General features: G+C 38.4%; 1 protein-coding gene across 1 annotated transcript; it reads right to left on the reverse strand.

Moving 5' to 3' along the window:
- Positions 1 to 6,283: 6,283 nt before the first annotated feature.
- Positions 6,284 to 11,615, reverse strand: LOC134673979 (uncharacterized). Its single transcript, XM_063532022.1, has 4 exons — positions 10,554 to 11,615; positions 9,167 to 9,468; positions 7,526 to 7,747; positions 6,284 to 6,353 (listed from the first exon to the last, which is right to left on the reverse strand). The coding sequence occupies exons 1-2, from the start codon at positions 10,696 to 10,698 to the stop codon at positions 9,167 to 9,169; spliced, it is 447 nt and encodes a 148-aa protein (XP_063388092.1). The 5' UTR covers positions 10,699 to 11,615; the 3' UTR covers positions 6,284 to 6,353; positions 7,526 to 7,747.
- Positions 11,616 to 11,947: the final 332 nt, after the last annotated feature.

Below are 11,947 nucleotides of genomic sequence, written 5' to 3' on the forward strand. Positions count from 1 at the left end.
CATGCCCCAGGATCCCGTCCATCACAACACGAAGCTTTGTACTTTTGATGCTGGCCAGCCCCGTTGAAAACAGAATGATGTTGAGCTAGAAGCTTACAGGTCCATTCAACATATCATAAGAGTTAATATTGACCTCCCTAGCATGTCCCAATTCAACATATTCATCAATGAATTTTTTATACTGCTCTAGCAACTCACACATTTTTCATTAATTTTCTCTCTATCGAGTAAAATCTTTGTAAGGCAGCGGAAAAGGAGTTACCCAAATTTAGTTCACCTAAGGGGTGTTTAAGGGGAATGTCCACCTGAAATGTGTTATTATTCAAAGTAACAGACTCCTGAAATATTTTGTACTGTCACTAACAGCAAAATTTGTTACTAAATCAGTGTTTGAGATATTGCCAGATTGGTTTATCTTGCCACCGACAACATAGCCAAATACGGTGCTTTGCAAGACAAGCCCCTCAGGCAATTTGATCCAATCATTTAATAATAATTCAAAATAAATATCACTTGCTAATGCTAATCAAACGCAGTGAATAATGTTCAAGACGAATTCACTATGCACTTACCATGTGTTATGGTCACGCAAATCACAGAAACGATTAGTTGTACAATCATTGCTCTCATTTGTCTCAGTTTGTATTTGTTCAGGTTCAGGTATATGAAAAATTTTCACTTTGACGTTTCGAGAGTCGTATTTTCCTACCAATTATTTCCATAACCATAAGATACCAGATTAAAAATCGATGCTCATCGAGTACAATTATCATTTTACTTACAATTCGGCGTGGCATACGGTACAAAATCAAGTTGCTCAAATGAAATAATAGCAAATTATCATCATCATCATTATATATTCATCTTATCATGCTTCATGAAATGTCACCATCGAATATCGAAATTAATACTCAAATCACCTTTCAAGTAATACATGAATCAACATTTTAAAATACTTTGTATTTTAACTTAAAATAACAAAGCTGTTTATAGTTTAGCGTAGGAAAAGCTAGGAAATAAAAACAATAATCGTTACAAATCGATGATTCGGTCACTGCCAAATCGATTAGACAAACTCACTTACCAATGCTCGATAGATGGCGGGCTGCAACGGCTGCTCTAATTTAAACAGAAAAATACACCTCCTTTTTTTTTTAAGTAGGCCAAAGATCACAGATATAATAATATCCAAAGATGATGACTTATGAATAGGCATGATGACATTTTTTTGGAAATGGTTTCATTATAGACGCTTAATAATTACAGAAAAATTTAAAAAAATAATCATATTCATTAATTTTGAATAAAAAAACATGTGTAATTAGTTTCGTGTCTTATGGTGTGGCGTTCAAAATATTTGCACACGGCGCGCACCTCTTCCAAATAACACAAAAATCAATAAAAATAAACGTAAGTACATTTTTTTTACACTCTATTATTATACGCAGTAGCCCCCTCCCTTCCTTTTTACTCAATCATATTATTATTAAATTTCGTTTCTACCTTTCTTCGGTCAAGGCCTCTACAGACGTTGTAACAAGTCACATTCGATTTTTTCTTTTGTCATCGATGCTAAGTTTATTTAGTTAACTTAACCAGCAAAAAGCCTAAAATTACTTTTCAGATTTAATTTAGATAAATAAATGTACCTACCCACCTAACTGCCGGACGCAAATCGAAGGCGATCCAAGGTGAGTTGTGTCTGTATAGCCCCCCCCCTCGCATTGACTGACATTGATTGATTTACATAATATGTCCAGTGTTGCCAACTTGGCATAATTGATGCCAGATCTGGCATATTTTCACTTGCTTTGGCACCAAAATTTTCCATTTAGCATCTGGCATATTATTTAGCATAATTTAGTCTAAGCCAAGTTTGCACCAACTTGCAACAATATGCGCCATCGCCTTATGTGGTTCATATTTTCATATGTATTTTTTTACTTTTTTGGACGGATGGACGTCGACGGACTATATAAAGTTGGTCAAGCAGATCTTGTCAGTAGAAAAAGGCGGAAAATTTGAATAAATTTATGTGTTTTAAGTATTTAATTTCAAGTAGACATATTAGCATTTTTTTTTAGCATATTTCAAAAAACTTTGGCATAATTTTGGCATAATCTAGACATTAGTCTAGCATTTTTTCAAAATCCGAGTTGGCAACACTGAATATGTCACATCATTGACACTGACACATTCAGTTCGACGACACAATCAATCAATCAATACGATCGATCCTTTATTATTTACCTATATAAATAAATAAATAAACAAACAATTAGGTAAGTAAGTGATTCAACCGGTAAACTTTGTTCGCCAAATTTTTTTTTTTTTTTTTTTTTTTTTTTTTTAAGTCCAGCGAGTTCGTAAGGCGCCATCTTTAGAGTAAAAATGGCCTGTTTAGTATGCTACTCACCGTTAGATGACACTGTATATTTTTATTATTCGCTGGGTGCGAAATAGGAGGTGGGGGGACCAGGAATCGATCAAATGGCTTCATTGGAGGCGAAAAAGCTGATGAACAGGACAGTCCTAGTTACGTCCCAAGAATATTTCCTGCTACATACACTCTGCACGGGATAATGCTAATTTAGCCATGTCTAGATACAAACGTTGCATGGAACGCAGTAACAATAAAGAAAGAAATACAGCAAGTGACAAAGAAATATGTAGCTCTGAAGTTCAAACTGAAATATCAAGTACTTAATTCGAAGGTTATTATGTATGACAAGAAGACGAAATACCAAGGATGTAATACTATTGAAAAGATTTACGCTCTTCAAGCAACCATAACAGAGAATACGAGGAATTAGCGAAGATGAGGAACTCGTTGATTGTGAAAGTGGAATAAAAATAGGACTTGTTATGCCACCTTTTCTAAAGAATAGGTAATATGAAATTTTCAGGAAACAGATGCTACTTACAGTATCGCTTGGACCAGGATTCATGTTGAGAGGATAATGGAATGGCTGACACTATCAAATATTAAATAAAATTCCTCAAAACTTGTTTTGCCATATTGAAGATATTTTGAATATTTGCTGTGAAGGTATAAGTAAATTTGCAGTCCTCAATATTTTCTAATAAATAAACCCATGTATATATGTGTTTGGGATTGTTTTCTACATTTTCATAATGATAAAAAATTCATTAACACACTTTACTTTTATTTAAAAACACAATAATAGCATAAACAGTCAATAAAGTGATTTATTATAAATATTGTGAATAATTAACATTACCCTTATTAATTATATGTAACAAACACTAATGGAATGGCTAATAAATTATGAATGTTTAACCACATTAATCACCTAGGGCCGCTTACACCATCCCATTGACCTGGGGTTAAACCGTTAACCCAGTGTCAAATTGTACCAATAACCATGGTAATTCCAGGTTTAACCAGTTAACCCCGGGTTAGTCGAATGGTAAAAGTGTTCTTACCAGTAAAACCATCCTTTGGCACAATATGTTTATTGTTATTCTTTTCATTCAGTTCATTACCAATCGACACATACAAATGTGGTAAATAATGTTTAAAATAAAATTCTCCACTTTTCAAAATGGCATCTTTTATAAAATGTTCATCTCTATCTACTCTACTCTATCTACTCTTACTGTGCAAAAGTAAATAAAAACTTGTAAAAATTATACATTGTCATACGAGTGACATACATTAGTGTTTGGATTTGGGTGTAATAGGAGAGTTTTTTCTCTAATTCTATATTGCCATTAACAAACTACAGATATTGCACATTACAAACTTTACTGACAAAATCTACAATAGCCGTTTTATCGCAAGATATTGATCATTTAAATTCTACCAGCTTTGTAATACATCCATGGTGTATGGCAACCACATCTATGCTTGTGCATAACCAAGGGTGAATTTTGCTGAGCCCCCATGGAAGTCGGTTTTTTTTTCTTAAAAATTATTTTCTTTTCACCTCAGCAGCTCGAACAAGGGTACTTTGCTTCTTAAAAACGCAAAATGCGAATTTGCTCACTGAGTGAGACTAAATGATGTCATTTACCTAACCGTGACCTTTATAGTCAAATGTCATTTCAACATGCGGGGTCTAATACAAGTTAGATATACTTGGGTTCTATTATCTCTGTCCCTCTAGGTATGTTCTCACTGCTTAGGGTGAAAAATTTTGTGTACTACACGAGATCAAAGTTATTTACATCTCGTGCGCTTTTGAATCCCTTACTACGCTCAAGATTCTATAGTTATTTGTTTTACAAGGTTGCCCCCTTGTTATTGTTTAACCACTCATGCTAATATTGATACCCGAGCCAGCGAAAGATTCCAAAATTGAACCACGAGCGTAGCGAGTGGTTCGAAAAATGGAATCTTGAGCGTTGCGAGGGTTTCAAAGCACGAGGGTTAAACAAAATTTGCCCCGAGTGAAACACAAAATTTTTCACCACACCAACCCGAAGCAAATATTAAAATGTAAAATATCATACAAAATCAAATCAAATCCAAATGAATGTTTTTTAAATATTTATCATCCAAAATCATCATTTAAAAGTCAATTCTACCAGCAAACATAAGAAAACCACTCAAAAATTGCATTTGATTACACATGTGAATAAAATGCAACTTTGCTATCAGTGTTTGAAGTGCAAAGTAAGCCTTTCCGAGCTGGTGGTGAAAAATTACTTATTAATATTATAGAATCTTTCGCTTGCACGGGACTCAAAATAAGCACTCGAAGAAATATCAAACTTTGATGTCTTGTTGTACTAATAACTATTGCCGGTTTCTTTGCCATCGAAGTATTTCCCTTTTGAGTATTTTTCTTTAGCGAACTGTCTGGCACGTGGTCTACCCCATTGCTGCTCTTCGCTGGTTTTCGAGCTTTCTTCATGGTTGATGTAATATATCAGAGCCGTAATATGTTTACATCTGCTACTCTGATTATACACACCATCAGATTTTCCACTCGTAACATAACGACTAGAATCAATCTGTGTAAAATGAGAGGGTGTTTGCGCCTTTTGGGCTATTAAATAAAACTATACCATTCTTTTAATGGTGAGAATGTACAGTCATCAGCAATAGTATCTTACACAACTAGGGCCGCAAAAATATATGACCCGCTCTTATTGCGCTCCAAATAAGAACGTGTCACATATTTTTGCGGCCCTAGTTGTGTAAGATACTATTGCTGATGACTGTATAATACAAAAGGTTCTTTAAATTGTCTAGGACACGCGCGATCGCTTCAATGGTTAGATTGCAATAGAGAGATGAGAGTGGGGATGCGTCTTATAGGCGAAACATTGGCGCTAGCATCGCGCTTTCTGATTGGCCGCTGATCTCGCCGTACATGTTGGCATCTTGGGCTGCATCTCCACACATCATTGGTTGGTTCGAAGCTGGCAGGGTTGCCAGAGCGCTAACAGAGGGTGATGGTGAGGTTCCCTCATGAGAGCGCCGACTATAGTTAAGTAGAGGTTTCTACCTAGTTGGCACTCTTATTACATGGTGATGGGTTCAGGCCTGGTTAATCAGAAACAACACATTATCAATAAATTTTTCATTTCATTTTATTGAGCACACACACAAAGTATATTAACACAGTTGTTATCTTATAAAGTATCGATGAAGTCTGTAATGACACTAGCACTGCTCAATTGTCTTTGTTGCATATGTATACTGTTCACTACGAGAAATCAAACTGTTCATTTACTTAGATAGGCGACTGACCGTATAGGTGATACGGGTATAGCGAATTAACGATGTGACGAGACGTACTCCGCACTGGGCTTACGCCTCACTAGGGTGGGAGTTACACCGTGTGTGATCGGAATTGCGACCATAGAGGGTTTATGCAATGTGTGATCTGGAAAGGCTCGCTCCTTACTAGTAAGGAGTTCGCTCGGAGGGCTCGGTCTAGTAGACGGCCGTGTGAATCGGAATTGCGACCATATAGGGTTTATGCAATGTGTGATCTGGAAAGGCTCGCTCCTTACTAGTAAGGAGTTCGCTCGGAGGGCTCGGTCTAGTAGACGGCCGTGTGAATCGGAATTGCGACCATATAGGGTTTACGCAATGTGTGATTCGGGACTGCCGCGCCTAGAGCGAGGTCCTAGTTAGGATCCGACCGGGATGTCAACTGATTTGGGTCGTGACTCGGCGACCTTTTATACCACTCGACAGCGCGGGTGAAGCCATGCTCGGCTCGGCTCGGCGTCGCCCCGCGGCGGGGGCGGCGCGCGACACTCGCATGTAGGAAGCGGCACGGCGCCGGCGTTCAGCGGCAGGGCCGGCGGGATCTGCTACCTGCGTTACGCGTTGTGGTCATTTTGGATCGAGGTCGAATTTGCTGGTGCTACATCTGTAAAAAATAAATTATTTCTTTACTTTCTTTTAGATTATTACATTATAATTTTTAAGAAAAAAAAACCGACTTCTATGGGGGCCGGTGAAAGATTATTGTAGATGGTACACTATGTAGAAAAGGAGGTAAAACCACCCACTTTTCTACTAACATTTTGCTTTTGTAAGGGTCGTAGTTCTAGCCGAACCTAACCCTTGTTCGGTTCTGTGAGGATCGCAGTTCAAACCGAACCAAACCCATTTAACGGCGCATGCGGTGCGGTGTACGGGGGTTTAAGCGGGAGGGGCTAGTAAGATTGGCATCATCATACTTTATACCAACATTTTATGGTAGGTAATCATAGTGGTTTATTTAGTTAAGGTATCATAGTGGTTTTCCGGGTCAAGGTCCGGGTCCGAGTCCGGGTCCGAGTCCGGTTCCGAGTCCGGGTCCGAGCCCGGGTCCGAGCTTGACAAAAATGTGGCTTAAAAAATTAACTTGCTTTACAAACATAACGCAGAGGAAAAATCGCCACACGTGAACTATGCGTCGTTGAAGAGTTCTGTTCTGATCATCATCAGCAGTTCCACTTCATCAAATGCGATAATTTTTAATGAAAATGCTTGATTTTCTGATGTAAATACAAAAATCTCTATACGTATGCCTTTAATATTTGAAGAGTTCCCTGGATTCCTTATGGATCCCATCATCAGAACTCGAGCTTGACAAAAATGTGGCTTAAAAACTTAACTTGCTTAACAAACATAAAGAAGAGGGAAAATCGCCAACCGTGAACTATGCGTCGTTGAAGAGTTCCGTTCTGATCATCATCAGCAGTTCCACTTCATCAAATGACACTTTTTTGGATGTATATACTTGATTTGTTGATAAAAACCTAAAAATCATTATATGTATGCCTTTAAGATTTGAGGAGTTCCCTCGATTCCTCATGGATCCCATCATCAGAACTGGGTTTTGACAAAAACGGGACCAATCTGTATGCATATACATTCAATCAAAAAAAGAATTTTCAAAATCGGTCCAGTAATGACGAAGATATCGAGTAACAAACATAAAAAAAAACATACAACCGAATTGATAACCTCCTTTGAGATTTGGAAGTCGGTTAAAAATGTATCATAGTATGTATGTACTACGTCAATGATTGCAAAAACAGAAAAAAAGCTTACATTGAAGGATGTTGTGTATGGCGTCGATGTCACAGAAGTTTGACGAATTACACGAGCTTCAATGGTACGTCTCATATGATCTTCGCATTTGACTTCTTTTACATCTTGCACATGTTGAGCCTAAACTAATTGTTTTCCTTTCATTGTTGTTTGCGGTTGGAAAGCGACGTTGTGCGTGATTGCTCGGAATCCAGTTTTTATCATTAATTTGGCCATGATTAACTGAAAATACACAAAAAGTCTGAATTATTAACGACACTAACTAACATAAATGATCATCTGCAATATACTATACAGGGCGTCCCACAGCTATGCCACATGGAGGGTAAGTACCCTGAATATTGTAGATAGAACATTTTGCTGAAAGAAGACATTATTTTAATTTAAAAAACAATTTAAACTGCATTCATAGATTTTTAAATAATTACATGGTTGAACCGGGAATCGAACCCGCTACACGAAAAAAAAACACCCTGTAGCTTTTTCGTACCGATCGAAAGGCTTCATCATAAGGATTATTTTTTGCTAAATAACATAGTGTCGGTAATAAAAAGAAACCCATGAATTTTAACATTTTTAATTCAAATTAACCAATTTAATTTATCAAATGCTCAAAATGAGTGTCATTCTGTTGAATACAAAGCCGCTCTCTTTTGATTATTTCGCTAAATTTCACATCAAATGTTAAAATTCATGGTCTTCCTTTAGTTTCTGACACTATGTTATTTAGCAAAAAATAATCCTTATGATGAAGCCTTTCGATCGGGATGATAAAGCTACAGGGTGTTTTTTTTTTTCTCGTGTAGCGGGTTCGATTCCCGGTTCAACCATGTAATTATTTAAAAATCATGAATGCAGTTTAAATTGTTTTTTAAATTAAAATAATGTCTTCTTTCAGTAAAATGTTCCATCTACAATATTCAGGGTACTTTCCCTCCATGTGGCATAGCTGTGGGACGCCCTGTATATACCCAATGGCTATCCAATTTTTTTTTCTCTACTTATGTTCGACCTCCACATAAAATGGCAAAAAAACCCCGAAGATAAGTATAGTTCAGTTCTCAATGTTACCCAGTACTCTCCTAGGGTTGATTAATTTTCGACAAATTTTATTGACACACAGAAAGCTCGACTTGCAAACAGATACTATGGCCAATGAAGCCCTTCCGATTCGACCTGCAAAAAGGAAGCGGAGCAAACGCTAGCATTGCCTACCCTTAGCTACTTTTATTAGGGTTCCGTACCCAAAGGGTAAAACGGGACCCTATTACTAAGACTCCGCTGTCCGTCCGTCCGTCTGTCACCATTCTGTATCTCACGAACCGTGATAGCTAGACAGTTGAAATTTTCACAGATGATGTATTTCTGTTGCCGCTATAACAACAAATACTAAAAACAGAATAAAATAAAGATTTAAATGGGGCTCCCATACAACAAACGTGATTTTTGACCAAAGTTAAGCAACGTCGGGAGTGGTCAGTACTTGGATGGGTGACCGTTTTCTTTTTATTTATTTTTTGCATTATGGTACGGAACCCTTCGTGCGCGAGTCCGACTCGTTTAGCTGTGTGGGCCTATAGTCTCTCAACCCAAGTCAGAACCGGGCAAAGTGGATAAGAGAAGTCGGAAAGCGGAACCTACCTACTCTCCACAGCAGTGAGGATCCCAACCCAACGGGATAAATGCTGTTCTGAGCCTGTCTTTAACCGTTCTCCCAGCTCGATCAACCAGCTGGCACGCCAGACACGAGCCGAGGATCTGCACGACGGCCAGCAGGATGGACTGCTTGTTGGGCGAGAGCGCGATGCTGGTGCTCTCGTCCTTGCGGGCCTCCTCGAACATGTGACTGGTGTATACTAGCACGGCGATGCAGCCGCAGAACTCGCGCGTCAGGTTCACGATCAGCGCCACCCAGAACGCTTTCACGGCGGTCTTGTCGGTGACTGCAAGAGAAACAAGCTTGTCAGAAATTGTCATTATAGGTACGGGCTTTTATAACCGACGGGACTGTTTTTCAGACACTCAGTAAGGTTTTGTCCTGCTGACGCCATAAGCGTTACGTCTCATGGAAATGCGGCTGTTTTCCCATAGGTACCTAGACCTCCAGGGTGGTTTCAAACGGCGTCAAAGCTCTCATTTCGTAGAGGATTCTAAGTTTCCAAAACGTCCCGCTTGGCGCGCTGTTCAAAATCCCATACCAAATGAGACTGAACGCAAGTAAACCCGTACTCACGTCACGCTATCGAATGAAATTTACCTACACTAGGGGTTATTAACAACTAGAATTAACACATGTGCGATATTGTACTTGACGAAACGGGACGAGTGCTTTAACTTGTATAAATTCAAGTCAGAATTCCAATATTGAAAGTGTAACAACTTTTTGCGACAATAACCCTATTTAATGTGTATTAAACAGAAAGGAAAACAATACGGGCAGATTCATCATGTCAATTGGCGAGACCTCCCCGGCCACCACGACCAATCACAGACCGTGCTGCAGCATCGCACATTATTTCCAATTTGCCCCATTAATTCGTTTGCATGAATTTGTATGGCGTCAAAAGTCAATTGGCCAATGGACCTGTGATCTGATCTCTTGGTTGTTTTGTTTTCCTATTTTTTAACCTTGGTTTATTGGTGCTATCAAATTGTAGGTATAGAATTTGCGAGAACTATGAAGAATCGATGTCCATCCAGGCGAAAAGGTGATACTCAACGAAATACATAGGTACACACCGCTACATCAATCTGCATAAACCAAAATGATTTACTTATATATTAGCTACCTACTCAAATCTCCATTCTGCCATCATGGCGCCACTATCTCTTAGGCTTTACAGTAGGTACAGTTTCCTTATGAAGACAGCGCAGGCACTAACCGTTGCAAATGAAGAGTCAGTTAGTAGGTAAGCATATCTTAGGTAGGTACCTACTTAGGTAAGTATGTCGTACTTACTTTACTGATTGAACACCACTTGGTCGATGCGAATGTCAGATTGTGGTCTGTATTGTGAATGTTACTTACACAACAGCTTCGGTGAGAACTTCGGTACGCTGGTAGTCTGCTCAATGATGAGGCGGTCCACCTCCTCGCTAATACGTTTGTCGTCTTGTGGCAGAGACCGCAGCCAGCTCAGGACCTTCGCCGTTTCCTGTTTAACACCATACATTGATGACGTTTTGAAATACACACATAAGTACTTAAACAAAACCAAAATTTATTGTTTTTAATCACCACATTCGTTTTGGTGTCTAGTTTTTTGGCTATGAGGAAGCGGAGACGGGATAAGTGATTCCGGTTAAAGGATTTAAGATACCCACACGAGTCCTATCTGCCCAGCTGTCTGTCCGAGGTCCGAATGTTGTCCACTACAGTACGTATTTCTCAGCCGATCTCGGATATTTCAGTTCATGCGGTTTTTGCGACTTCAGTGCGAGTTTTACATCAGCTCACAGAGCTACTATAGTGATTGTTTCTCTTCCAGCATAGTTGTCACGTTAGCTATCTGTTTACGTATAAATAATCACGTAACTATTCCCTCTTGTCTAACCCAAAATACGCACAGATACATATAATACATGAAATGCACGTGAATCTTCTCAATACGAACTCAATGCGCTGATGTTCAATTGTTTGTAGTAGTATAATTTCATTAATTTACACATAATACTGCTGTGCAGTATTTTCATCCAAGAACAATAGGAATAGTGACTTCCTTTGAGTCTCTTTTCTGTTTTTTCATTGTGTTAACCTACAGATAATAGATGGACGTTAAGTGAATAGCTTATTTTGTCTATAAAAGGGTCGAGTTTCATTCTTGAAAGTAGGATTGTTTGAGTCTTGGTTGTACCCAATAAACGAGAGATTCCTTTGTACTTCGGATTGCAAGAAATGTGTCCAGACTCTCTTAAACTGATTCGTTAGGTATTTCTAAAATTTGCAGCTAATAAACTATTAATTATTTTGCTGTAATGACCATTACATTACATTGTAATGAAAATTTAGGGAGAGGGCGCCACTGGTCCACCGTAAACATCGCCTCTGTGTTGTTTTGCAAATTAAAAATACTAAAAGTGATACGTACTAGACGTTATAAAGCTATTAAAATGAAGAAAGTGAAGGCTAAAGACTCTGCGTATAAAATAAGCTGCTTGCAACGTGATTTACAAACTTTGGTAAAGTCGTGCTAAAAAATACAAACTAACCTAAAGACAATTCATCAAATGTATGCACGTCATACTACAAACCATAAGCACAGAGAGGATCTATGTACAGCGCCATCTAGCGTTAAATAGCGAAACTCGTTGGAACCTTAATCAATACGCTCATACCGAAGAAACATTTTGCCACTACTCGCCGCGAGAGGGCGTGGATATCAAAAATTCAAAATACAGACATGGACGACTTAAAAAAAATGC

The sequence above is a fragment of the Cydia fagiglandana genome, chromosome 19, assembly GCF_963556715.1.
Source record: "Cydia fagiglandana chromosome 19, ilCydFagi1.1, whole genome shotgun sequence".
In the NCBI taxonomy this organism is placed as follows: Eukaryota; Metazoa; Arthropoda; class Insecta; order Lepidoptera; family Tortricidae; genus Cydia; species Cydia fagiglandana.